This window comes from Martes martes (assembly GCF_963455335.1).
Source record: "Martes martes genome assembly, chromosome: 10".
NCBI lineage: Eukaryota > Metazoa > Chordata > Mammalia > Carnivora > Mustelidae > Martes > Martes martes.
In genome coordinates, this window is record NC_137898.1 from 57,001,717 (window position 1) to 57,019,926 (window position 18,210).

Consider the following 18,210-nt stretch of genomic DNA (forward strand, 5'->3'; position numbering starts at 1 on the left):
CCCTAGCCCTTATAAAAATATACAACTCACTTTTTATAGTTTTAATATATTTACAAAGTTGTGCAGCACCATTGTCTAATTACAAAATGTTTCTATCACCCTGGATAAGAAGTTTGTTTAACAATCACTCCCCTTTCCTGTCTATCTCTAGACCCTGGCAACCACTACTCTTTCTTTTTTTTTTTTCTTTTGAAACACCTTTATTGAGGTATAATTGACATAAAATAAATTACACATTTAAAGTGTATAACTTAACAACCTTTGACATATGTACATACCTGTGAAACTACCACCATAGTCATGATAATGAAAATAAAGATTTCTTTGTGTCCCTTTATAAACCCTCCCTCTCTGAACCTTGCTCCAAACTTTCCCTCCGGTAGCCAGGATCTTCTTTCTATAACTTTAGATTATTTTACATTCTTTAGAATCTCTTTTTAATTTAAATTCAATTAATTAACATATAATGTCCTATTTGCTGGATCACAGATCCAGCAACCTTATATAATACCCAGTGTTCATTACAACACATACCTCCCCAATGTCCATCAGCCAGTTACCACATACCCCACCCCTCCAGAAACACTTAGTTTCTTTCCTAAGATTAAAAGTTTCTTCTGGTTTGTTTCCCTCTCTGGTTTTGTCTTACTTCATTTTTTCCTCTCTTCCCCAATGATCCTCTGCCTTGTTCCTTAAATTCCACATATCAGTGAGATAATATAACTGTCTTTCTCTGCTTGACTTATTTCGCTTAGCATAATACCCTCCAGTTCCATCCACATCATTGCAAATGGCAAGATTTCATTTTTTGACGACTGCATAATATCCAATTGTAAATATATACCACATCTTCTTTATCCATTCATCTGTCAATGAACATCTTGGCTCTTTCAATAGTTTGGCTGTTGTGGAAACTGCTGCTATAAACATTGGGGTACAGGTACCCCTTTGGATCACTACATTTGTATCTTCAGGATAAATACCCAGTAGTGCCATTGGTGGGTCATAGGGTAGCTCTACTTTCAACTTTTTGAGGAATGTCCATACTGTTTTCCAGAGTGACTGCACCAGCTTGCCTTCCCACCAACAATGTAGGAAGGTTCCCCTTTCTCCACATACTCATCAACATCTGTCATTTCTGACTTGCTAATTTTAGCCATTCTGACTGGTATGAGGTGGTATCTCATTGTGGTTTTTATTTGTATTTCTCCGAGTGATGTTGAGCACATTTTCATGTGTCTGTTGGCCATTTGGATGTCTGCTTTGCAGAAATGTCTGTTCATGTCTTCTGCCCATTTCTTGATTGAATTATTTATTCTTTGGGTGTTGAGTTTGATAAGTTTTTTATAGATTTTAGATACTAGCCCTTTAACTGATTTGTCATTTGCAAATATCTTCTCTCATTCTGTAGGTTGTCTCTTGGTTTTGTTGACTATTTCCTTTGCTGTGCAAAAGCTTTTTATTTTGATGGAGTCCCAATTGTTCATTTTTACTTTTGTTCCCCCTGCCTTTGGAGACATGTCTAGCAAGAAGTTGCTGCAACTGAGGTCAAAGAGGTTGCTGCCTATGTTCTCCTCAAGGATTTTGATGGATTCCTGTCTCACACTGCGGTCTTTCATCCATTTTGAGTCTATTTTTGTGTGTGGTGTAAGGAAATGGTCCAGTTTCATTTTTCTGCATGTGGCTATCCAATTTCCCCAACAACATTTGTTGAAGGGACTGTCTTTTTTCCATTGGATAGTGTTTCCTGCTTTGTCGAAGATTAGTTGGCCATAGAGTTGAGAGTCCACTTCTAGGTTCTCTATTCTGTTAAGTTGATCTATGTGTCTGTTTTTTGTGTTAGTACCATACTGTCTTGATGATGACAGCTTTGTAATAGAGCTTGAAGTCTGGAATTGTGATGCCACCAGCATTTTATTTTTCTTTTTCAACTTTCCAGTCTTACAGAAAAGTTGATGGTATTTTTTAGGGATTGTATTGAATGTGTAGATTTCTCTAGGTAGCATAGGCATTTGAACAAGATTTGTTCTTCCAATCCATGAGCATGGAACATTTTCCCATTCCTTTGTGTCTCCCTCAATTTCTTTCATGACTATTCTACAGTTTTCTGAGTATAGATCCTTTCCCTCCTTGGTTAGATTTATTCCTAGGTATCTTTGGTTTGGCGTACAATTGTAAATGGGATCTACCCCTTAATTTCTCTTTCTTCTATCTTGTTGGCATATAGAAATGCAACTGATTTCTGTGCATTGATTTTTTTTTAAAGATTTCTATTTATTTATTTGAGAGAGAGAGAGAGAGAGAGAGCTTGAGAGGGAGAAGCAAACTCCCCATGGAGCCGGGAGCCCAATGTGGGACTCGATCCCTGGATGCTGGGATCATGACCTGAGCCAAAGGCAGTCGCCCAACCAACTGAGCCACCCAGGTGCCCCTATGCATTGATTTTATATCCATCCACTTTACTGAATTCCTGCATGAGTTCTAGCAGTTTTGGGGTGGAGTCTTTGGGTTTTCCACATAGAGTATAAGCATTTGAAATTTTTAATCCTTAAAGAACCTAACCACTTAAGCAATTCCACACTGTTGTTCATGTAATACCCAGTCATAACACCATCTCTCCTGGCTTTAATGTTTCCTGTAAAGCTGTCTAGCCTCATCTTGCTTTAGTGTATATAGTCCCTTCCAATAACTTCTGTGGAGTTTGTCTTCATTGGTTTTCTCTTGTAAATGTACTCTCTGAGGGTGGTTCACCCAAACTGTTGGATTAAAATGGCATGTATAAAGTGATAACTCTGAAATGTTCTGGAGATTTTTGCCTGGAAATTCACACCTTTGTGGACACTGAAGATCCATGGAAATCTTTAGGTGGGTTTCCCATAGTCATTTCATATATGACATATTCAAAATTGAATGCACTGATTTTTATTATTTATTATATATTAATAATCTATTCATAGAATCTTATGATCTAATGGCACTTAAAATTCTATCAATATAGGAAATAATTATCACCAAAATGTATAAGATTATTTAGACATATTGTCCTTGAATTTAAGAGTAAAATATTTATATATATATTGAGTATTATATATATACATAATTTATAATTAAAATAGTTTAATTTAGAGTTTTCTCAATGATAAAGTACTAATCCATGACTTAGACAGCTCTCCTAACCAAAAGAAAATTTATCTAGATATTTTTGTGTGACAATATAATTTGTTATTTCTATAGGATGTGATAATTGTGAGGACAAATGCTACAAATCCAGAAAAACATGGAGATCTTAAGCAACCTGACATCTAAATTTCCAACCTTCTTGCTGACTGGCATTCCTGGCCTAGAGTCTGTCCATGTGTGGATCTCTATCCCTTTTTGTTGTCTCTATGCCATTGCCCTCTCTGGGAACAGCATGATCCTATTTGTCGTCATTACCCAGCAGAGTCTCCATGAGCCCATGTACTATTTCCTCTCCATGCTTTCAGCTGCTGACTTGGGCTTGACGGTTTCTACAATGTCAACAACATTAGGTATCTTCTGGTTTGATGCAGTTGAAATCAATCTAAATACCTGCATTATCCAGATGTTTTTTCTACATGGATTTACCTTCATAGAATCTGGAGTGCTGGTGGCTATGGCCTTTGACCGTTATGTGGCCATCTGTGATCCTCTGAGGTATGCTACCATTCTCACTAATTCTAGAATCATTCAGATGGGCCTGTTAATGATAATACGCACTGTAGTATTAATAGTACCACTACTCTTGCTCCTTAAGCCCCTCAATTTCTGTAAAGCTAATGTCCTTTCCCACTCCTACTGCTACCACCCAGATGTGATTAAATTAGCATGTTCAGATACTCAGGCCAACAGCATCTGTGGATTAATTGATCTCATCCTGACTACAGGAGTAGATACACCATGCATTGTCCTGTCTTATATCTTGATCATTTACTCTGTTCTCAGTATTGCCTCCCCTGAAGAACGACATAAAGTTTTTAACACCTGTGTCTCCCACATTGGAGCAGTGGCTGTTTTCTATATCCCCATGATGAGCCTGTCCTTGGTGCATCGCTATGGTCCATCAGCCCCCAAAGTTGTCCATTCGATGATGGCAAATACCTATCTGCTTTTGCCTCCAGTGCTCAACCCGATCATCTATAGTGTAAAAACAAAACAGATTCGCAAGGCTATATACGCAGTCTTCTCCTTACAAAATAAACAGAGATAACTGCTTAAGAAAAACCTAAAAAAGTGACTTTCATTGTAAAAAGCAATGCTGGTAGGTTACTGTCTATCAGATATATTTTTTGTCATTTTATTCCTTTATTCAACAAATATTTGGAGAGCATTTTTGTGTCTTCAGTCATAAAATATGTTACACCCCAAGAATTTTATAGTCAAATAAGGGAAATGTGGAAACATTAATAATGAAATAATGAAACTACTCAAAGAAATTAACATTGTCTACTTTATACTATGTGTTCTACTAACAGCTTTTAAGACATATTCCATTTATTCTTCAAACAGCTCAATGAAATATATAATAATATTAATTACATTTTAGAAATGAAGAAACTGAGGCCTAAAGACATGTAAGCCATCAACCAGACAACTAACATGGCTCAGGGTTGAGATTTGAATCTAGGCTCTCTGCATGTTAGATGTCACAGTATTCACTAGTGTCTTAATACTCTGCCAAAAGCATCTAGGAAAAATATTACAAGATCAAAAGTAAGAACTGAGTCTTCTAGTTCATGCATTATACCTTTAGAAAAGTTGTGTTGTTTTTCCTAGAGTATACTTTAGCTTGTTTTCTTCACTCATAGTTAATAGTCCAAAAGGTAGGAATAGATATGTCATGCCATGTAAGCCATAGATCGGTATCCAGTACTGGACAGTCAGTAACCCAGCTTCAAGGATTAGGGGCACTTGCTAATTCATTATAGGAAAGGGGAACTTTAGAGAACTGGATAAAGTTTGAGGCAGGGTTTCTTAACCTTTTTTAAAGCATAATTATCCCTATGGAATCTAATGAAATCTATGAACCCTTCTCCACAGAAAAATCACATATAAACACATTCATATTTTCCATAAAATTTCAGAAGTTTCACAAGTGACACAAAGGAGCTACTATAGCTATATTAACCAAACAAAGAACGAAGGTAAATAATTCATGATGCTCAGCCTATAAGTGGTTATACACAGCCATACCTAAGATATGGTTCTTACAAAAAGAATTTTTTGGTAAACATACCAAGTTAGGGGACAGGCAGAAACTTAAAACTCAGTTGTATAAAATGGTCGAAAAATGCAGAGGAAAGTGGAGGTGGAAACCTGATGTGTGTCACATCAATTTAATTGAAGTTGGAAAAGTAACAAATAGGAGGGATGTTTTATGTTTCCCACAAACACTGGAGGCAGCAATGTGCTGGAGCCAGCACACATCAGCTTGCAAGCGGCCATATTGTGCAACTCATCCCAACTCTTGTGTTCAACGATGTCATATTGGCAGTTTCAAATCATCATATATACCTGAGAACTGACAAATACTACAAATGAGGACTTTTTATTTTTCAGAGATTCAGTTTACCAGCTTACCAGTGACTAGGAGCCAACTTTATACTTGGCTTTGTAAGAAGAAATAGAAATTAAAAGTTGGAAGAAACATAATCCCTGCACTCAAGAAGCTTAAAGTGTAGTGGGTGAAGCAGTAACATAGACAAAAAAATTATAAAGTAATTAAAGTAATGTGCTAAGTCTTGTGAAAGTTGATAATGCAAAATGATACCTGTTGTGTTGCCATCTAAATTGAAAATGTTTCCAAAGGTAAATAGAGAAAAGTGTGTTTTGGAAGCAAGTCTGTCGAACAATGTGAGAAGTACTCTGTCACCATTTTACTCTTAGTGAAAGAATACTCTCCTGAGTTTTAAATTCACAGGTCTGATCTGGATATAGCACTGACGAATATAAAAACCTAAAACTTTACTTCCTTTTTTCTTCACTTTTCTCTATCCATCAGATTTTTTAAGTGAATTTAGATGGTAAGGTTTGTATTAATCGCTTAAAGAACATCTTTTGCTTGAACAATACTATTGTATAAAGGAATTGATTTGTAGATTTGGTTTAGAAATTTGGGTGTGTTTCTTTCAGGAAACAAAAGGGGACTTTTGTTTTGGTAATTCTATATGCCTGTTAGCTGCATAGAGCTTCAGAGAGAGAACACATGAGAATATTAAAGTTGAGGGACTTACATATTGAGAGGCTCAAAGGGCTACAATATTACAAAGCTTACTCCTAATAGCCTACCCAAGGAAAGACTCTAAATATCTCTGGAGACCTAGCTGAAATTAACCAAGAGAACATGGTAATGGCAAAGGGGATTTTTTTTTTTAATGTATTTTGAAGACTTTATATGCTGCAAGCAAAATCTTGGATAACCTTATTTAGTTTGAGTTGTACTGTTGATTTACAAAATGTCTAGGATACTACCTATACATGATACTTAGTATAATTCATTAAAGGGAATTGCATGGCTTAGTGTATAGAGTGGGCTTGGGGTAAATTTATTAAATCAACTTTCTAATAAAGTTCAGTAGCTCAAGAGGGAACCATTAAGAAGATTCTCATAGGATGAGGGGCCTTGGTGGCACAGTTGGTTGAGCATCCAACTCTTGGTTTCAGCTCAGGGTCATGAGATCAAGCCCCACATCAGGCTCAACACCTAGTCTGCTTGGGCTTTTCTCTCTCTCTCTCTCTCTCTTTCTCTCTCTCTGTATCTCCCCTCCCCCACTCAAATAAATAAAAAAATCTTTTTTTAAAAAGGTACTCATAAGAGGGTCTTGAAGATCTGCCTATTGGTTACATGTAGAAATAAAAGAAACTATAAAGACAGGAAAAAATACAGTTCTGTGCATGTGAAGGCATTTGATTATTTCCATTATGTTTTTCCATACACTGTATATGTCCTGATTCTTTCTTTCATGTACAGCTGTTGTGTTCCTTGCCATTTTTTCTCTTTTCAATTGATCCATCCAATAAGCTGTCATCTGATCAATTATGGAAAAAAGGGATTCAAAATGTTTCCTTCAGAAGGATGGATCAAGTTCTGTCAACCTAAATGCTTGCTTATCTATTTCATTATCCATGTGTTCCAAGTAGACCTGTGTTCTTAGCATTTGTTGAACGCAACAGAGTAACTTCAAATTGCATCATGCTTCTTCCCACCCTAAAATACCACATTCCTTCCACTTTTTCTTTTAATACACATTGTATTCATGATTCTGCTTCTTTTATGAACAATTCTTTAACCAATAAAATAAAGTGGCTGAGGGAAGTGAGCACACTGGGATGAAAAGATTATACAAATTCAGAAGACCTACCCTAGATTGTGTTCCAGGAGAAGCCTAGAGGACACAGCATCCACTAAGCACATTAGGAATCAGCTCAAAAAATGATATCAGCATCACTGAGAAGAGGTTCTTCTCTGATGACCAGGGACAAGATGAGATGCAGTCACTAAGCCAGGCTTATTAATAACCCTGTATATAATGAGGTCTGAACAAAACAGAGTGTAGGTAATCACCAAAAACCAGAGGGTAGCAGTTATTATAAGAACTGACAAGGTCCAAAAGCAGGCAAGAGACCTTAAAGTGCAAGCAGCTGGGGCGCGTGGGTGGCTCAGTGGGTTAAGCCTCTGCCTTCGGCTCAGGTCATGATCTCAGGGTTCTGGGATCAAGCCCCACATCATCAGGCTCTCTGCTCAGCAGGGAGCCTGCTTCCCCCTCTCCCTCTGCCTGCCTCTCTGCCTACTTGTGATCTCTCTCTGTGTGTCAAATAAATAAATAAATAAAATCTTTTTTTTTTTTTTTAAGTGTAAGCAGTTGTGGAGATGTTTAATAGAGCATGACATCTCTGGGGCAAAATAGACAAACAGCCAATGAGGAGCTAGGTAACATTACAAAAAGGAGACAAGAATGGATAAAAAGGAGGTGGGAAGAACTGTCATATTTTGAGGTAAGATTCACCTTGAGTTGAGGAGAAAGATAAAAAAAATAACTTTTGGTAGAAGAATCATCTGAGACTATCAGGCAGTTCTAAACAGAATCAGTCAAGGTCATTGGGTATCCCCAAGTCAACGTCATCTGTTAGAGGAATTCTGCATCTTCTAGGAATGGGCCTGCCTTAGTTTCCCTTCCATATTCAGTTACTGGCTGAAAACAGCTCATGGAAATGTGACCTCTGTGGAATGTGATGATGGATTAAGAGCTCCAAACTGGGACCATGAGATAATGAGAGATGTGAAGGGCACATTTAATAATAAGCATATCTATCAAATTAAGAGGAGTATGTAGGCAATACAAGGAGGAGCCAAACAACCTAATCTTGTGACAGAGAAGCCAGAGCAGCTCTGAGATGCTCAGGAGAAGCTCAACAGCCTGCCATGTTCTCAGGTTCATGGGCTTCCCTCAAGGTTTAAAATACTCAAGAAATGGAGTATCAAGGTGAAGGATATGAAAATTTTGGTATTGTTTTTGTAGATTTCTATAATATAAATTATTTTGAAAAACAGTGTTAAGAATTCTCATGAGAGGGGACTGTGTAGCTCAGTCAGTTAAGCATCTTACTCTTGATTTTGACTCAGGTCATGATCTCACGGTCCTAAGATCAAGCCCCACATCAGGCCCTGTGCTAGGCACAGAGGTGCTAAAAATTCTCTCTCTATCCCCTTGCCTCTTGCTCACCCCTATTTGTGTGCACTCTCTCTCTCTAAAAAATAAAAATATAGGGGTGCCTGGGTGGCTCAGTCATTAAATGTCTGCCTTCAGCTCAGGTCATGATCCCAGGGTCCTGGGATCAAGTCCCGCATTGGGCTTTCTGCTCAGCAGGAAGCCCACTTCTCCCTCTCCCACTCCCCCTGCTTGTGTTTCATCTCTCACTGTTTCTCTCTCTCTCTGTCAAATAAATAAAATCTTTAAAGATAAAAAATTCTCGGGGCACCTGGGTGGCTCAGTGGGTTAAAGCCTCTGCCTTCGGCTCGGGTCATGATCCCAGAGTCCTGGGATCGAGCCCCGCATCGGGCTCTCTGCTCAGCAGGGAGTCTGCTTCCCCCTCTCTCTCTGCCTGCCTCTCTGCCTGCTTGTGATCTCCCTCTCTCTCAAATAAATAAATAAAATCTTAAAAAAAAAAAGATAAAAAACTCTCATGATAAAAACATCTGATTGACCCTTCTTGGGTCAAGTACCTAAGTCTCTGGTATTGCTCAATCAGGTTCATGTGTACAAGACCAGTATATTGAACTCACTTCTATGTTTGGGTCTATCAGGAAGGGGGAAATATTTTACCAAAGAACCACCCAACACCACTCATGTATCTTCTCCTTATCCAAAAGAGTGTATTAAGAACATTTGATTAATGACAAATATCTTTAAGACAATGGCCAGTATCCTAAGAAATAAATGATTGACTAAATAGAAGAATATTTTCAATTTGAAAATTTCCCTTTAGCGAAACTCCTCAAGGCAAAAGTACAAGGAATACAAAATCACTGATTAGATAAATAGCAAGACAGTTATGTAAATTTATAAAATGTAAACACATATATTAGCATGTCATATCTTTCCTGCAGGCAAGCAGAGACAGATTCAAGTATTTTGAAGAAGTGATTAAAAAATAATCAAGATTAAAAAAAATAATAATAATCAAGATTAAAAATCTACTTTGTTAGACACAGAAACAGTAAAATGTTCCTCATGTCTACATTAAGATTCTCCATGAAATTTTCATGTTTACTATATTAAAGAATTACTTATTCTGACAATTACTGTTTCATGAATTCAATATAATGCTAATTGCTTTGCTACTAATAACAAATAATGCTATACACCATTAAGCCTTAAGAAAACATAATTCTTGGTCTGGGACAATTTATGAGAATTGAAGAAAATATGCAAAAACAACTACAAAATGTCCATAGCAACTTAACTCTATATTTTTGTACTCATTGCTCTATGTTATGTTATGCAAACAGAAAAGTCCATTATACAAAACTAATTTCCCCAAAATTATAATTTGTTCTTTATTCATTCAGTGAATATTTATCAAGACCTATTAGGTGTAAAAATAGATAAAACATGAAACATTTATAACCATATCTTCCTATCAAAATAATCCATAAATCCCACCAATACCTCACATTCAGCAACTCCAAAGCCAAATTTATTGTATTTCTTTTACAGTCTGATCCTTCTGTGGATGAATGAAATTATCCTTGATAGTGAAGGACGTAAAGTGATTAAGAGTTTTCCTTTGAAAAAACACCACCAGCCTCCTCCAACCCCTGACAACATGTCTTTCCACACTGAAACTGGTAACATATAACACAATGCAACTTCTCTAATGCTGCACTTACTATACCTTTCTCATTTCCAACTCCACTATTCTGTACCTTCAGAATCTGCCTGTACTACAGGCACACTCTACCAGGTGTCCCTACCTTCAAACTCTCTTGCCTTCTAATTTGCCTTCTATGCAAAAATCAGATTGATCTTATAATAGAATCACAACATTGTTTAAAATAATCTGTAATAGCTTCTCTTGTTGTTCAAGTTGTACCTAAATTTCACCAGCCAAGAAAACATTATGTTCTAATCCTGGGTAGCAGGGCAGTAGATCTCAAAGTGAGATTTGCTCTATCATAATTATTCACAGAAATCTTTATTCTCATAATTTTTTGTACCTTTTTTGAAAAGTGGAAAAGCAGGGAAAAAAACTCATCAAAGATGGCAGGCAAATGGCTGAAGCATTTGAGAGAAGCAAGTAGTAGAGTTTTAAGAGCAAATCTCACTTTGAGATCCTGATTTCAATTCCTTTGGATAAATATCCAGAAATGAAATTGCTGGATCATATGCTAGTTCTTTTTTAAAATTTTTTGAGAAATCGCTGTACTCTTTTCTACAATGTACCAATTTAAATTCCCACCAATGGTGTACCAGTGTTCCCTTTTCTCCACAAACTGACCAACATTTGTGATCTTTTGTTTTTTGCTGCTGTTTTTTTCCCCCTAAAGTAGGCATCCTAATAAGTGTGAAGTGATATCTCATTGTGATTTTGATTTCCATTTTCTTGATGATTATTAATGTTGAGCATCTTTTCACATACCTGTTAACCTATATATAATAACACTGTATTGTATATTTAAAATTTGCTAAGAGGGGAGGATTATGATAAGTGCTTTACCACATACACACACATAATAATACTAAAGAGGGTGGGAGAAAACTTTGGAGGTGACACATATTTATATGGCCTTTATGATGATGATAGTTTCATGGTTGTATGCTTACTCCCACATCCATCAAATTATAAACATTAAATATATATAGCTTTTTATATATCAATCAAACCTCAATAAAATGGTTCAAAAAAAATTTCCACGGAAGTTCTACTGAATAAACTTGCTAAATTTCACAGTAATATATGTTCCCTCTGTAAAACATATTGACTGATGCTAGCAGCCAGATAAACACTCAGCTCTTTCCCCAATTAGCAAGTCTTCATTTCCCCTCAGCAAGTGCCCTGTGGGCTACTTGTTTTTCCTTCGCCATCATAGTTATTATAATGGAAATTTTATACAGTGTATTAAAGATACAGTTTACAAAGATAATATAAAATTGCAATTTGCAGAACTACATTGAAAGGTCCTAACTCCACATAAAACAATGATGAATAAATTATACATACAAGTGTCAGGTCAAAATAAAATGTTCGATGTAGGTTAAAATTACTTTTATGACTCCTATATTTAAACAACTTTATTAGCTAATTAGCCTAATCATCAACCAAACTAGAGTTTAATAAAATGGCTTCTATTGTGCTTATTTATGATTCCTTTTTCTAGACTGTGAAATAGATCTGCAAGAGTGAGGGATAAATTAATTCGACAAACACTATTGACCGCTGATTTTGTGTCAAGTACTTTGTTTATCAGTATATGTCAGGTAAATTGAAAATATTTGTTTTAGCCTGAGCAACTAAGACCAAATAAGATAGTGTACCTGAAATTACTTGGAAAACGGACATTAATTAACATAATCCCTGAAGAAGAGCCAATCTCCTTCTTTTCCTCAAATGGAGTTGCTTCCATTTGATGGGCTATGCTGACAAATCTTCCTTCTATTAAAAGGGTAATCTTCATGGAACCCCTTGGCTTTGTCATTTTATTTTACTGTTTGCTTCTGAATTGTAGGAATCAGTTTAACAAATATTTGCTCATTTTAACAAATATTTCATTCATATGTTCTGAGTACTTGGCACTATGTTACTACCTGGAGATACTTTCAAAGTATTTGTTATTTCATTTAGTTGTGCACAAAAATCTGTATAATAGATTATTTACAAGAAACACATAGAATAAAAATCAAGAATATTGGATCCTCATCTTAAATGTTGTATCCATGTTCAAAGTAATGATTCAATTTCATTTTTAATTAAAACACATAAACACAGAGTTACCGTGTCAACATTTTTTTTTAATTCTCCACCTTGACATTTCCTGGCGCCAGAGAGGTGAAGCATAATAGAATGGCACTGAAATCCCCCAAGGGTGTATTTATCCCAAATGGGTAAATGACTACACCATCACCGTTCTTTATAAAAATTTTCCATAAATAGAGGTAAGTAGGTGACCTTCATATACTCCACTCTAAATAAGGGTAAGAGAAGTTCTCCTCCCTGTCTATAAAGGCCAATCAAGCAGCTGCTCAGATCAGAACCAGTCCTTGATTGTGTCTATAATAAAATGCATCTGATGACTTTAAGCTCCATCGTGAGTGATTTAGCTTAGATAAACACAAGGAAGAATTTCTTGGAAGTGAAGTTAAAGACAATAATTCACTTAGTCTCTGGAATTACTCCTTCAACATCGTATTTGTATCCTCTCTATTCTCCACATCTTGAAAGGTAAGACTCTCCCTACCTACTCTCCCCATCTCCAGTCTCTGATCTCCAAACCCTCAGAGCCACTGATTATACTTACTCTCCACTGTATGGTTCATTTCCAAGAACCTGATCCATAATCAGAAATTCCAAATTCCATAAAGACATTGTGTTCTCATTTGTTTAGCTAATCATAGAAAAATTGTGCTTCTTCTATGTCTCTATTTCCTGACACATATAATGAGCAAAACCCCAAATCACTGGTACATCCTCTCTATTGTTTTACTTATATTTCTAAGTGGGTTTACACTTACTGCAGCACTTTTATTCCATTCAGTTTCTTAAGACTGCAGCAATCTGACTTGTTTCTTTTTAATTTTTTCTGAACACCAGGAGCAATGTGGTACAGTGAAATGAGCATACCTAGAGAGTCAGACAGACCTGACTTCACACTGGTCCTATTATGTCTGTCTAAGGGAACCTTCACTCTGTACCAAAGCCTTCTCACCAAAAAGTGAGAATGTTAGTTAGTCACAGCCTATTAATGGTGTTATTCAATTAAAGCAATAACAGGTAGAGATATGTGGCAAAGAACCTGGCTCAATATTATTTCTTCTTCTCACCAAGAATACTAGGGCTATCCTCTCACTGGTCTTCTGATCTTTCACCTAGTGCATATTTCAGCCCAGGCCCCAGACGTGGAAATGGAAGTGCCTCCCAGGTCAGCATGTTCATAGGGTGCAGCAACTGTTTCCCCTCCATGTAGGTGGTTAACTTTGTAACATACCACAGATGTTCCTAAGTTCAGAAAGATATAATAAAGGACTCTCTCAAATTGTTCTCTGTGAATGGATAAGTAAATTAATTAATTGAAACCATGACATTTTCAATCATGGGAATAGCATTTTGTCTTTCTAGAAAGATTGTGTTGTTATTCATCATTTTGACAGACCATCATGTGATGGTAACTGATTTTCCTCAGCAGCAGGATATAATTCCAGACCTTTCTTTATATGAAATGACTAGTAATCTAGAAAATAATACTTTCAATTCTCCTTCCTAAAAGAATAGAGGTGTTTTACCTTCTCCTTGATTACTCAAGTGCTGTCATATATTTTGACTCAATTGATCCCCATATTCCTTAGTTAGGAGTTAATCACCCTCCAGATATCTTTGATGTAGGCTATCAGTTTTAGCATTAGTACTTATTTGGTCTGTTCCTTCTATCCTTTATCTTTTGGAAAATGTAATAGAAAGTTAGGAGAAACTGTCTCAGGTAATACTAGCTAGAGTTACTTTAAAAATGGAAGCCTATTTAAATCTTAGAAAATTCCGAGAGAAATATGCTGTATGAATTATGAACAGTTAAAGTACAAACAGAAATTAATGATCAACAAATGGGAGGTGGAAGTACATTCAGATTTCTGGATCAGGTAACCTGATACATCAAGTCACCACAATCTACAGATCTACAGAGTTACTATCAAAATGAGGAAAACAGAACATATAAGTTGTGGGGGCTCTGAGGACTAATTCAGAAGCAATCGTGCTGTGCTTGAGTTGACGCTGAGATATTTAAGCAGAAAAATCAGAATTAGATACATGGATCTAATATATAGGGGATTTAGCCTGGGATAAAGGAAAGTGCGCTAAATTAAGAAAATAAATGAATAAAAACATAGACATTTTGTTCATTGAAATAATCAAACTAGTTTTTATCTATATCCATAAATAAGTTATGAAATCAATCAGATCATAAAATTGTATTTAAATAGGCATAATAGAATTTATAGAATTTAATAGAAATTATCAGGGATGGCTTTTAAAGGAACAACAGATATCCTAGTTCTTTTTTTTTTTTTTAAGATTTATTTATTTATTTTAGAGAGAAAGAGAGAGCATGAATGGGGGGGGTAGAGAGAGAGAGAAACTCAAGCAGACTCCATGCTGAGCCTGGAGCTGGATGCAGGGCTTGATCGCACGATCCTGAGATCATGACCTGAGCTGAAACCAAGAGTTGGACACTTAACCAACTGAGCCAACCAGGCACTCCACCATGGGTTAATTTAAATTATAACATCCAACGGATTAACTTAAATTATAGTCTCTGATAATATGCTTAAGAACTTACAATTTGCTAAAATTAAGTCTCATTAGTTTATATACATATCATACAATACATATGTAGTCTGACATAAAATTGTTTTGACTCTGAACCATAGAAACATTAAATAATTAGGAGATTTGAAAACATAGATATCTCTAACACATTTGCCTTATTTATTGATAGGGTATTATATTATTATTGAACTAGAATTATATCATTATTATAATCACTGAAAAGTGCAGTGTAGTTGTTAATAGCATAGGTTCTAAAGTCTTATTTTCTCTGATTCCCAACATCAATTCTTTCATATTTTATGACCTTCAGCTATTAAGCCAAACTTCTGAACTTCACCTTCTGCATCTGTAACAAATAAAAATACTTCTCCCTTAGGTTTGTCCAAGGCTCAAATGAAGTAATCTATGTAAAACACTTAGATAATTGTATGGAACATCTTCTTATTATTCACATAATATATATCCAAATAACTCTATAAGAAATCAAAAATCAAATTAAAGACCAGGGCATACATGCTATAAAAGAAGATTATCATTTTTCTCATTGACATGGGCAGGTTCCATAATGGTAAACAAGGCAGTATTTTAGTTTACAAATTAAGAAGAGTATCAAGCTTCAGATCCCTGGAACTGAAGCATCTTCCCTCAGTTCCCTCTAGTAAACACATGTCATGAGACAGGATGAACAGTCATTATATATGGTGGATTCTTAGGATACCCTGAAAAAAGATGCTTCTCTGCTAAGTTAAAGTAAATTTTCACTTAGAATATGGGTTTAATAGGGACGCCTGTGTGGCTCAGTTGGTTAAGCGGCTTCCTTCGGCTCAGGTCATGATCCCAGGGTCCTGGGATCGAGTCCCACATCAGGCTCCTTGCTCAGCAGGGAGCCTGCTTCTCCCTCTGCTTCTGCCTGCCTCTCTGTCTGCCTGTGCTCACTCTCTCTGACAAAAAAAAAAAAAAAAATCTTAAAAAAAAAAAAAAGAATATGGGTTTAATAATTCTAGAATTGCAAGGCAAAATTATTTCCTGGGGCTTATTCCTACTCATCATTAGAGTGTTTCAGGGAGGGCAAATAAAACCAAAATTAGCAAAAACATATTGAATATCTTCTATGAGAAAAGAATTATACTAAGCAAAGTTTAGCTGAAAATAAACTCTTACTCTCATGAGACCATATTAATAAGTATAAACTTATAGTCTAGCTGAAGGATAAAAAATATGTAACAAAAATATTGATGAGTCTAATAGTAAGTGATAAACAACAAGAAAATTTACCTGAGTATGAAATTAAATTGAACTTAATTAAATATCTTATTTCAGTGATGAATCCCACAGACATAATATTGAGTGAAAGGAGCCAGATGCAAGGAGAACATACTGCATGATTCTATTTATATCAAGATCAAGAACAGAAAAAAGTCATTATGGTAACAGAAGTCAGAATAATGGTTACAATAGGAGAGGATATTGCTGAGGATGAGGCATTGGGAAGCCTTCTGGGTTGCTGGTAATGTTCTATCAGTTATCCTGAAAGTAGTTATATGAGTGCATACAGATGCATTAAGCTGTACTCTAAAGTTTTGAGCACTTTATTGTGTATTAAACTTTAAAAGTAATTTTAAAATTCTAAATTTAGAAAATCAAGATTTGACAAGAGAATTCAGCTCCTGCAGATCATAATGCAAATTTTCCATAATTCTACTTTCCCTACTTTCTTCTTGACTGGGGTCCCTGGACTTGAACGGGCCCATGCCTGGATCTCAATACCCTTCTGTTGCCTCTATTTAACTGCTCTTTCTGGGAATACCCTGATCCTGTTCGTGGTCTTCACTGAGCCAAGCCTCCATGAGCCCATGTACTATTTCCTTTCCATGCTGTCCACCACTGACATTGGCTTATGCATCTCTACACTGGTGACAGTACTAGGAATATTCTGGCTCAATGCCCGGGAGATCAGCTTTAATGCCTGCTTATCACAAATGTTCTTCATTCACCTCTTCACTTTCATGGAATCTTCAGTGCTCTTGGCTATGGCTTTTGATCGTTTTGTGGCCATTTCCAACCCATTGAGATATGCCACCATTCTAACTCACGCAAGGATTGCACAGATTGGTTTGGCAGTCATTACCAGGGGGACTGTCATTCTGACACCACTGGTCTTGCTTCTCAAGCGTCTATCATTCTGCCGAAGCCATGTGCTCCGTCATTCCTACTGCTTCCACCCTGACGTAATGAAGCTCTCGTGTTCAGACACAAAGATCAACAGTGCATTTGGACTAACTGCAATCATCTCTACTGCTGGAGTGGACTCTATATTTATCTTGCTTTCCTATGTCCTGATCATTCGCTCAGTTCTCAACATTGCATCCCCAGAGGAGAGAAAAAAGGCTTTCAGCACCTGCATTTCTCATATCACGGCTGTGGCCATATTCTACATCCCTTTAATCAGTCTGTCTTTTGTTCACAGATTTGGAAAACATTCTCCACCATATGTGCCCACACTGATTGCTAATATTTACTTGCTCATTCCCCCTGTGATGAATCCCATCATCTATAGTGTGAAAACAAAGCAGATTCAAAGAGCTGTGCTCAAACTTGTGTGTTCTAAGGGAACTTATATTTAAAAACTACTGACCCATGAAGACTTATTTCAAAGTCAGTAAAATTTGATCATAAATTGGAGTTATAATCCATGCAATTTTAAAGTTGGGTGGAACTATGTGTCATATGATTCAAATGTCTCCACAATGCTGTTAGTCTTACCTAGGGCAATCTTACCTTTTCTACCACCAAAATACCAAGTCAGATTCTCAGTACCTCTCAGTTACCCTATTCCTATAGATGGCTAACTCACTTCCTATCTCTCTACTCTTTCTGTCAAAACTACACATCATTCACTTTGAATTAATTTTCCAAATATCCAGCACAAATAAAATTTAATAAGAAACCAATAAGCATCTCTTCCATGTTTATTTCTCATACACCATTCCTATCTCTAACAAAGTCGCTTCCACTCCCTCCCCTCCAGCAACCCTCAGTTTGTATCTCAAGAAACATCTGAACAATTTAAGTGTCATTTAATTCATTTTGCATGTGAAAGACATTTTCTTACAAATGACCCCTTTTTTTAACTTATATTATCCAGCAGTTGATCAA

General features: G+C 36.3%; 2 protein-coding genes across 2 annotated transcripts; both read left to right on the forward strand.

Annotated features, from left to right (window-relative positions):
- Positions 1–3,256: 3,256 nt before the first annotated feature.
- On the forward strand, positions 3,257–4,218 carry LOC308350030 (olfactory receptor 51F1-like; the record flags this gene model as incomplete). The annotated part of the gene is given in 2 exon segments (XM_080815030.1): positions 3,257–4,195; positions 4,198–4,218. Coding segments are annotated over 2 exon segments (960 nt in total).
- Positions 4,219–16,733: 12,515 nt separating this feature from the next.
- LOC308350078 (olfactory receptor OR51C1-like) lies at positions 16,734–17,678 on the forward strand (the record flags this gene model as incomplete). Its single annotated transcript, XM_080815079.1, has 1 exon — positions 16,734–17,678. One exon carries the CDS (start codon positions 16,734–16,736, stop codon positions 17,676–17,678), a length of 945 nt encoding a protein of 314 aa, XP_080671205.1.
- Between the last annotated feature and the right edge of the window lie 532 nt (positions 17,679–18,210).